The sequence below is a fragment of the Delphinapterus leucas genome, chromosome 10 (genome assembly GCF_059928025.1).
Source record: "Delphinapterus leucas isolate spDelLeu-1000000601 "Yukka" chromosome 10, BTC_Dleu_Yukka2, whole genome shotgun sequence".
NCBI classification, from domain to species: Eukaryota; Metazoa; Chordata; class Mammalia; order Artiodactyla; family Monodontidae; genus Delphinapterus; species Delphinapterus leucas.
Window position 1 is genome coordinate 68,304,305 of NC_143138.1, and position 9,398 is coordinate 68,313,702.

A 9,398-nucleotide genomic window follows, 5' to 3' on the forward strand; every position below is an offset into this window, starting at 1 on the left:
AGGGAGACAGAAAGGAGGGTCAGAATGTCTCTTTTGCATTGGACATTTCTCAAGTGACTTTAATTCAAAATAATCAACATGCCAGAGGCACATTTTGGGATGGCCTGCCCTGGGCCCCAACAATAGCCTGCTTGCCCCTGGGAATCTGTGGGTCAGCAGTCTGACTTAAACCTCACGAGGGTTGGATGGACCCTACCCTACCCTGCCAGCCTGCCTCCTCTGTGCCCAGAGGTTGAAGTCTTCAACCCCACCCCTCCCCAAGCTGATTCAGCCCCTGGAACTGAGGGCAGAACTGGCTGAGAGTACAAAGGACAGCCGGACGCACAAATGGGCAGCTACAACTGTGTGCAGCCTGTGGGTGGCCAGTGGGACACCTGTGCCTCTTTATCTTCCCTCTCCAGTGGCTGCAGAAGAGCCAGGGAGCCTGGCACAGGGTCAGCCAAGAAGGTGCCACACGTATGCTTTTGTGCAGTTTCCCACCTCTCATTCTGTCATACAGCGTCACGATTACATCCTCTCATCGTGCCATCCTCTGTCACACCCAACCACCATCTCACTCACATTGTCATACACACAGTCACCCACTGTTACACAGATTTGCCTACACAGTGGTGCGATCACACATGCGCCCATCCGTTCATTTATCCTTCATTCCTGGCACGCTGTCCGTCTGTTCTGTCCCCTGCCAGGGACAGAATCCTGCGGGTACATGGACCAGCATCTTGGAGCTCACAGATATTAACTAATAACCTCTCCACACAGGGAGCATTGAGGCAGTCAGGGAGGCCGCCCCTGAGTAGCTGAGGCGTGAGGAGGGGAGAAGTCCAAGACTCGCGGGAGGGGGTGGTGGAGCAGGCCGGGGCCAGACCCAGCAGGACTTTTCAAAGCTGTACTCTGAGAGCGAGGGGGCGCTCAAGGGGGCAGCTGCGAAGTTTCCGGTCAGTGCCCGCCTTCCTCCCTCCTGGCCCAATCGGGAGGTTGCGGGAGGTGGGGCCCGCTGCCCAGGGCCAAGGGCGGGGCCTGAGGGGGCGGGGCCAGCCTGTAGCTCGCTATCGGCTGCAGGGCGGAGCCGGCGGCGGAGGCAGCTGCCCCGGGGTGGGCCCCTGAATCCCAGCCTCATGTAAGTGGCGGAGGCTGGAACCACTGGCTGGCGGAGACGCCCACGGTCACTGGGCCTTAGAGATTGGGACGGCCCTGATTCGCAGTCTTCGGTCCCGCCCTGCGGGGTCCGGCCACGTGGTGGGCGGACCGCGGCAGTTCTGATCCGGAGACCTCGCAGGACCTGGAGTCCCGCCCACAGTCCAGGGCGGGCGCCGAGAGGGGAGCGCGGGCCCAAGACCAGCAGAGAGTGAGGTGGGGGGCCGTGGAGAGGGGTAGAGGGATCTGGGGCTCCCTGACCTGAAATCCGGGCAACTGGGAGATTTTTTTTGAGGAGGGCGGGGGGAGTCAATGTCTGGTTTCAAACGTGGCTCAGCTACTTTCTAGGTGTCTCTGAATCTGTCTTAGCTTTTTCCTCTGTAATGTGGGCTTTCAGAGGCACGAACTTCATGGGGTTCCTTGGGGGATTAAATAAGGAAATGTGTTGAAAGTGGCCAGCACAGCGCCTGAAACAGAATGGGGCCTCTGTAACTGGGGGCTCCGAAACAAGGTATTCTCTCCCTGCGGGGCGGCCGGGGAACCGCCCTGGGGAGGGACTGCGTGTAAATGGAGCCCACCAGCCGCAGCGGCGGGGAGGGGTAGGTAGCCACTCGCTTTGCCCCTAGCTCACCACGGCAGGGCAGCGCCATGGCCAGCAAGCGTCGTGAGGGCGAGCACCCATCCGTGACGCTCTTCCGTCAGTACCTGCGCATCCGCACCGTCCAACCCGAGCCCGACTACGGTGAGAACGCGGCGGTTCCAGGAGGACCTGTGGTGGGGCATCAGGGGCGGGGACTGTGCTCTAAACCAGGCGCCAACCCCTGTCACCCAGCTGAGCCTAATCTTCTGCCTCAAATGGCGCCTCCATTCCTCTAAGCCGTTCCCTAGGTCAGCAGACAGCTCAGCACCCCATCCAGGCTGTGCTGCTCCAAAAGTTACAACTGGCAGTTAAATAGGGAACAACTTCACCTACTCTCCAGCACTTGGGGTTGGGGAAGGGAAGAAGAGGCCCCCGGAAGCCTACTGGGGCTGAACAAAGGCCACAGACCTTCGGGGAATCAGGCTTGGTGGCTGGGAACTGTGTACTGGGGTCCAATCCAAATCCCTGCTCTGTGATTTACCAGCTGGGAAACAGTGGGTGAGCCTTATGTCTCCGCGCCAGTTTCCCCATCATTAAGGAAGGTAACAATGACACCTGCTTCTCACTCTGGACTTCCCACCTGGCCTTCTACAAAGGGTCACTGGCCAAAAATGTCTTCTTCCTTGGGGACAGCGATGCAGATGTCTCTGACGGATGTGGAATTGTGTTGAGGCAGGGGTCTGCTCCCTTCTCTGGATGTACCCCCATCTCTGCCTGGGCCCGTGGGAGGTGTGGGGAGGCAGAAGCAGCAGCAAGGCTGTCTGTGTTCCCAGGGGCTGCCGTGGCCTTCCTTGAGGAGAGAGCCTGCCAACTGGGCCTGGGCTGTCAGAAAGTGGAGGTGAGCCTGTGGCCCTGCATGGGTAGGGGAGGTGGGCCTGGGGCAGCTCCTCACCGTGCACTGACGACCCCTCCTCCTGGCCCTCTCCAGGTGGCAGCTGGCCGTGTGGTGACTGTGCTGACCTGGCCAGGCACCAACCCCAGACTCTCTTCCCTCTTGCTCAACTCCCACACCGATGTGGTGCCTGTCTTCAAGGTGCGGGGGGTGTAGGGAGTGGAACACCCTTGGGGACAAAGATGGTACAGATCCCCCATTCGACTGCAGGGGTCCCACGATGCTGGTCCTGGCACTGATTCGACCTCATAGAGCATTACTCCACTCAATCAAGCAGCCTCTGCCCAGTAGCTATTCCATGCCAGGGGTGGGGTATGCCAGAGGCGGGGTTGGTGGTGGGAGGCAGAGATGAGGGATGGCTGTCAGCTGCCCTCTTCAGCCCTATGTGGGCTCCTAGGGCACCTGCTCCCGGGGCAGGGCCACAGTTGAGCAGAGTGGATTAACGACTACATTTGGTGCTTGGGCCCCTCTTCCTGCCCCTGCCCTCAGGAACATTGGAGTCATGACCCCTTTGAAGCCTTCAAGGATGCTGACGGCTACATCTATGGCAGGGGTGCCCAGGACATGAAGTGTGTCAGCATCCAGTGAGTGTCCTTCATTCCCAGTTTCCCCACTGGCCCGTTGGATTGACCCAGGACCCAGGTGTGATTGGAGAACATCAAGGCCAAGGAACATCTTGACCCCTTACCTTGGGCGGGAATTCCCGCTATGACCATTGCATGGATGGGGAGACAGGGACAGAGACTTTCTGGAGTCACCTGCTAGGCTGTGGCAGAGCACGGCCCAAGGCTGCAGCCTGCCTGCTCTGATGGCTCCCCCCCAGCACCTGGCTTACACCCTCTTACTGCCCCTCAGGTACCTGGAGGCTGTGAGGAGGCTGAAGGTTGAGGGCCACCATTTCCCCAGAACCATCCACATGACCTTTGTGCCAGGTAGGAGTGACTCGAGGAGGGGCACCTTCAGGGGTGGGGAGAGTGTTGGGGCACCCCCTATCTCACATTCCTGCTTCTTTTACAGATGAGGAGATTGGGGGTCACCAAGGCATGGAGCTGTTTGTGAAGCGGCCCGAGTTCCAGGCCCTGAGGGCTGGCTTCGCCCTGGATGAGGGTGAGCAGGGTGGCAGGACACTGACTGGCCAGCAGGAGATAGGGAGGCTGCTAGTGGGGGCTGGGCCGCTCCACCCTCTCAGGCCTGGACAACCTTTTCCTCCTCAGGCCTGGCCAACCCCACTGACGCCTTCACTGTCTTTTACAGTGAGCGGAGCCCCTGGTGTGAGTATGCACTTGGACGTTGGGGGTCACTGTGCAGATGGGAGACTGGGCCAGAAGGGGCAGGGGCCCGCCAAGGGTTCCACAGCAAGTTGGGGCCTGAGTAGGCCTTGAACCCAGGGCCTCTGCCTCCCAGCCCCTTCCTACCTGGGCATCTCTTTCCTGAGCTTCTGAAGGGAGGCCCTAACCATGGGCAGAAACCAGCTCTACACTGTGCATTCTGAGGCGGGCAGAGACCTGGCAGAGGAGCCTGGAATGAGGGGAAGACCCCGGGCCCATCCCAGGGCTGGTTGCTTTTCCAGCCTCTCCCATACTGAAGACACCCCCTTCCCCCTGCGTCTCCCAGGGGTGCAGGTCACAAGCACCGGGAAGCCAGGCCACGGCTCACGATTCATTGAGGACACGGCAGCAGAGAAGCTGGTGTGTGGCATACGGGGAGGGAGTTTGGGAGTTCCCGAGGCTGTCCTGGGGCCACTCTCACATCTAACCTCACTCTCCTAGCACAAGGTTGTGAGCTCCATCCTGGCTTTTCGGGAGGAGGAGAGGCAGAGGTGAGGCAGCCTGGGAAAGGGCACGGGGCTCTGGGAGGCTACGCAGGAGAGGAGGGGGGCTGAGCCCCCTTTTTATCTGTTCTTCCCCCTTGCTGCTGCTGCCCCTGCCCCCCACCACAGGCTCCAGTCAGACCCTCAACTGAAGCAGGGGGCCGTAACCTCCGTGAACCTGACTAAGCTAGAGGGTGGTGTAGCCTATAATGTGGTACCTGCCACTATGAGCGCCAGCTTTGACTTCCGCGTGGCACCAGATGTGGACCTGAAGGTGCCATCTCCACCTGGGTTTGGAGGAGGGAGCCTGGGTCCTCAGCCCTGTCCTAGAGGCTCAGGGAGAGCCTGAGGGGTCAACTCATCTCCCTTCTCACAGGCTTTCGAGGAGCAGCTGCAGGGCTGGTGCCAGGCAGCTGGCGAAGGGGTCACCTTCGAGTTTGCTCAGGTGTGGACTGGGGAACCTACAACAGGGGAGTTGTAGGAGCTGGGGAGGCTGGGCTTGCCGCATGTGTCACTGCAGGAGTGTACGTTTGGTGTGCCTGCATACATCCTGGCTTTAGCTGTGAGAGACATGTTTTGTTCACCAACAAGCGTTAGTTGTGTAGGCCACTGTTGGGTGCTGGGGAATACTAGGGAGTGAAATTAGACAAGTTTTTGCCCTCATAGTCTTTACACAATGAAGGGAGGAATAGACATGAATCAAAAAATTATGTATTACTTTTATGTAAGTGTGAACACATGTGGTCCAGGAAAGGGTGGGACCTCATAACTGTGAACCTGTAACTGGAGTATTTGACCAGTCTGAGGGGTCTGGGAGTGCCATCTTGAGGAAGGGGCACTTAGGAAGGATCTGAGGATGGACAGGAAGTGGAGGGCACAGAAGGTCCCAGACCTGTGACCTTTGAGAGACTGAAAGAGGGCCTGTTGCTGGACTGGCCAGCTGGATGTCTGAGTAGGTGGGTGTGTGCCCCGTGCCAGGCACAGCCTACCCTATGAAGAATAGGGCAAGATGCCCAGGCCTTGTCCTGATCCTGCCATCCTTCTCCCCACAGAAATGGACAGAGCCCCGAGTGACATCTACTGATGATTCAGACCCCTGGTGGGCAGCTTTTAGTGGGGTCTGCAAGGACATGTGAGCACACTGGCCAGCACCCCCTCCCCTTCCCTCCCTCCCACCTTCCTTTGCTCCTTCAACCGTTCCCTTGCCCTCTCCCCTCTCTGCCTCCACATTCACCAGGTTCTTCCCTCTACAGGAACCTCACCCTGGAGCCGGAGATCTTCCCCGCTGCCACAGACAGCCGCTATCTTCGCGCGGTGAGCTGCTTGCAGTAGGGTGGGCAGTGGAATGGTCCTGGGTGCTGGCCTTCCCCCTAACGGCTCCTGTTGCCCCCTTCAGGTGGGGGTCCCAGCTCTGGGCTTCTCACCCATGAACCACACACCCGTGCTGCTCCACGACCACGATGAACGGCTGCATGAGGCCATGTTCCTCCGCGGGATCGACATATACACTCGGCTGCTGCCTGCCCTGGCCAGCGTGCCCACCCTGCCCAGCGAAAGCTGAGCCCCGCGCTCTCCAACCTCCACCCCGATCAGTGCCAAGGACCCTTCTTCCCCCCTGCCCAACAATAAAGTCTGTGTGGACAGGGACCACTTCTGAAGTACTAACAGCAAGGATGTTCACGGAGCAGGGTTTCAAAGATGATAGTAACACCTACATCAGAGATGAGAGATCATACACCATGGGTCACACCTGTTGCCCCAGCATAACAACAACTCTTTGAGCCTCCCCAGTGCCCAAAGTTGGACTACAGATGAAGATCTAGTGTGACCAGGAACAGTGCTTCATTGGCTGTTCTGAGGGCTAAGACTGCTGGTGAAGCACCTGATCCAGGGGGCAAAGAATACAGCACAGTCATGCAAGTAAGGCAGTGCCACCATTGCTTGGCCTCCCAGGAGCCCTAGAACTTGGGGGACTGTACAACTCAGAGCAGTGAATGCTGGCCAGGCACGCTAGGAACCTAGAACTCCCCAGGCCAGAGTGCAGAATTCTTCTGGGTCCTCCCTTTTCTTCTGGGTAAGTTTTAAGACCTGACAGGGATGTTTGGGGTTTTTCTCTGTCCTCACCAGCCTGCCCAGTCCAGCAAGCTATGTGCCCCAGTGTCCCTAAGGCACCCAACCACTCCTCATTTACTAGGTCCCCTTCTGGCACTCCAAGGCCCTATTTCCCCTGACTCCCACCCACACCCTGCCATCCAAGGAAGGCTAAACTCTTTTCCCACACAAAATGTAGGCACGGACCCCACGTGACTGAAAGATCCTGCCTCAGGTTTATTTGTACAAATAGCACAGGAGGACACCAGCCCCATGCAGACAGCAGCCAGGGGTCACACCAGTCCTTCTGTCCTCACATTGGCAGACAAAGGTCTCTACTCTGGAGCCTTTGTGGGGGCCTGGGCACCTTTGGGAGCTGGAGCCGGAGCTGGAGCCGCAGCCGGAGCCGCAGCGGCACCTGCAGCCTTCGCCTTGGTTTGAGCCTTGGCCTGGGACTTTGGCCGGCAGAGCCTGAGACCCTTGGCGATGCGGGCACGAGCACGTTTCCCGAGCCTGGGGTGAGCAATGTAGGCAAGTCGACTGAGCTTGCGGCTGCCGCCCGTTGGGATCCTGGGCTTGACCTCCTTGGGCTTTACGAGAGTCTTGATAGCCTCAGCACGTGCACTTACGGCCTTGGCGTTGTTGGCCTGCATCTTCTTCAGGCCCCTCTTGTTGTGCTTCTTGGCAAAACGCATGTTCCTCAGGAACTTGGGGTCCACCTGGAAGACAAAAAATGTACAGGGGGCTGTTAAGTGCAGTATGTAGGGGCCCCCAAGCCACCCATGGTGCCCCTCTCCACAGCAGCACCCACGAGACTATCAGGCGCCAGCCGAGGCCTGCTGGGAGCTGAGACAGCCTCAAGTCAACCGTAAATGCAGAAATATCTGGCCCTTAGAGCCCAATAGAGCTCAGAAAGGAAGAACAAATTCCTACAGCAGGATTTTGGTTGAGTTTTTCCTGAAACCCCCTCACGGACACCCCACCCCCTCACCCTTAAAAGGTGCCAAATACTAAGGTTAGTACAACAGATTCACAGCAAACAAGGCAGAATAAGGACCAACGGAGGGAAGGGAAAGGGGTGGGGAGAGACCAACAGTACAGTGGAGTAGCAAAGTGGAGACAAGACTTAGTTGTGCTCAGACCCTACAGCCTCAGACTTCTCAGCTAATCCTTAGAGCTCCCTAGCACAGGAAGGGAAGCTGGCTCCTCCATGCCTAGTACTGCATCAGATCAAGGTCATATGGGTGGTCAAAGTGGAATGGAAGGCTCACAAGGTACTGGGTACACAGGCAAGACCACCCCTTCCCTTGAAAAGCTCTGAGTGAGCAAGGGAGATGATCAGACAAACTGCTCTCAGGAGGCAGGTTACAACTCGGGCCAGTAAAGGCCAAGTAAAGCTTTATTACAGGTCTGGCACAGCATGAAGTGCAGGCAAAACGAAGTACAGTTAAGCTACATGAAAGACCCTGACCATGCAACTGGAGCCAAACACACACTTTTTTCTGATTCGGCGCACACACTCACCCCCTTAAGAGATTCATATCGTTGTGATCGGGGTTTCTTGATGCCATTTCTGTGCCATTTTCGGGCTGTGGGGAAAAAAGGAATTAGACCAAAAAAGAGATTTCCTCTAGTAAGACCACCATCACAGCTGCAAGCCCGGGAGAACCATAATTTCTCCTTACTCGGGATCCGTCTAAGAAGCCCCTTACCACTGAATGCAAAGCACTGTGCGTTATCCCAAGCGGATCCCTGGCTTCTAAATCTACAGCCCCATAGGTAATGCTGGCTGAAAGTAAAATCAGCCCCAGGCCCACTGTAGGAATGTGCCTCCTTTCCCTGCCCAGTATCCCTAATCTTTGCCAGGGTCTGGGGCATTAGATGAAGGCTGGGCCAGGGGAACTTACACTGGTTGTGCGTGGTGTGGTTCTTGGACTTGGCCATGTCTGCAACTGGAGGACGAGAGTGGAGATCAGAGCTGGGGGCTCGCGGGGCCGGGCCTACCTCTTCGCCTTGATCTAGAAGAACGTTAGGCCAGAAGCCTGAATGAGGCTTCAGCACAGATGCCTTGCATTTGCGCCCTCCACCAGCCCGGATTCATTCTGCACGACCCAACGCCAGTCTCCCCTTCCCAAACTCAGGTAATGGTGCCTCAAAACTAGCCCCCCAGCCGCAAGGCTGCGCTCTCCCCCCAAATCCGAATTCTCCCCCTCCCATCCATCCATTGAGAACCCACGAGCAACGTCCCCGCCACGCGGCTTCCGCTCCCCACAGCCAGGCAGCCGGTCTCCCCGTCCTCCCTAAGGCCACGCGCCCCGCCGCCGTCCGGGAGTCACGGATGGCTCCGGATACCGCGCGGCTAGCACTCACCGGGGCCCGCAGATCCCGAAACGCCCGGGACCGGAAGAGGAAGAGGAACGCCGTGGTGCATCACGGGAAATAGGCTTGTCGCGGCAGGAAGGGACTACTGGAAAAGCTTCCTCCAGCGCCGTGAAGATAGGTTCCTAAGCCCGGAGGACACAAGCCAGATGGGAAGGTGGTGCTACGGGCCTGGCCTCGCTCCTTCAGGTTTACCGACCCCTCTCCTTTCTCCTCATATTCCTCCTGACTTGGGTCCCAGGTCTCATTAAAGGTCTTGAAGGCGAAGGGAGTCATTGAGGAATACATGTTAGGCAGGGGGTAACAGGAGATTCGAGTTCCTAAAAAAGTATTTCTGGCTACTGCGCGGAAAATGGACTGTAGCGGGCAGAGGAGGGAGAGCCGTCAGGAGTCTGGTGCAGGATGGGACAGGATGGTGCCTGGAGCTGAGTGGAGGCACGGGGGATGGA

At 57.9% G+C, this 9,398-nt stretch overlaps 2 protein-coding genes across 6 annotated transcripts; one reads left to right on the forward strand and one right to left on the reverse strand.

Annotated features, from left to right (window-relative positions):
- The first annotated feature begins 1,056 nt into the window (after positions 1–1,056).
- Positions 1,057–6,126, forward strand: ACY1 (aminoacylase 1). 3 transcript variants are annotated; one of them, XM_022572968.3, is made up of 15 exons: positions 1,057–1,353; positions 1,764–1,879; positions 2,551–2,615; positions 2,706–2,810; positions 3,159–3,253; positions 3,525–3,601; positions 3,687–3,776; positions 3,884–3,940; positions 4,284–4,357; positions 4,439–4,488; positions 4,609–4,753; positions 4,856–4,924; positions 5,532–5,611; positions 5,733–5,793; positions 5,876–6,126. In XM_022572968.3, the coding sequence occupies exons 2-15, from the start codon at positions 1,786–1,788 to the stop codon at positions 6,038–6,040; spliced, it is 1,227 nt and encodes a 408-aa protein (XP_022428676.1). In that variant the 5' UTR covers positions 1,057–1,353; positions 1,764–1,785; the 3' UTR covers positions 6,041–6,126. The 3 variants fall into 3 exon arrangements, with proteins under 3 accessions (XP_022428676.1, XP_022428673.1, XP_089775546.1); XM_022572965.2 differs by lacking the exon at positions 1,057–1,353 and adding an exon at positions 1,399–1,648; XM_089919420.1 differs by lacking the exon at positions 1,057–1,353 and having other exon boundaries at positions 1,399–1,879.
- Positions 6,127–6,783: 657 nt separating this feature from the next.
- RPL29 (ribosomal protein L29) lies at positions 6,784–9,040 on the reverse strand. 3 transcript variants are annotated; one of them, XM_022572973.3, is made up of 4 exons: positions 8,941–9,040; positions 8,478–8,588; positions 8,095–8,159; positions 6,784–7,289 (listed from the first exon to the last, which is right to left on the reverse strand). In XM_022572973.3, the coding sequence occupies exons 1-4, from the start codon at positions 8,999–9,001 to the stop codon at positions 6,906–6,908; spliced, it is 621 nt and encodes a 206-aa protein (XP_022428681.2). In that variant the 5' UTR covers positions 9,002–9,040; the 3' UTR covers positions 6,784–6,905. The 3 variants fall into 3 exon arrangements, with proteins under 3 accessions (XP_022428681.2, XP_030618254.1, XP_030618255.1); XM_030762394.2 differs by having other exon boundaries at positions 8,478–8,522; positions 8,941–8,992; XM_030762395.2 differs by lacking the exon at positions 8,941–9,040 and adding an exon at positions 8,807–8,926.
- Positions 9,041–9,398: the final 358 nt, after the last annotated feature.

Coding starts and splice junctions, on each gene's coding strand:
- ACY1 (XM_022572968.3), top strand. CDS start 1,786: ATGGCCAGCAAGCGTCGTGAGGGCGAGCACCCATCCGTGACGCTCTTC. Junction 4,358..4,438: donor ACACGGCAGCAGAGAAGCTG/GTGTGTGGCATA, acceptor TCACTCTCCTAG/CACAAGGTTGTGAGCTCCAT. Junction 4,925..5,531: donor TCACCTTCGAGTTTGCTCAG/GTGTGGACTGGG, acceptor TTCTCCCCACAG/AAATGGACAGAGCCCCGAGT.
- RPL29 (XM_022572973.3), bottom strand. CDS start 9,001: ATGCACCACGGCGTTCCTCTTCCTCTTCCGGTCCCGGGCGTTTCGGGA. Junction 8,589..8,940: donor TTCGGGATCTGCGGGCCCCG/GTGAGTGCTAGC, acceptor ACGTTCTTCTAG/ATCAAGGCGAAGAGGTAGGC. Junction 7,290..8,094: donor GATATGAATCTCTTAAGGGG/GTGAGTGTGTGC, acceptor TTTGTCTTCCAG/GTGGACCCCAAGTTCCTGAG.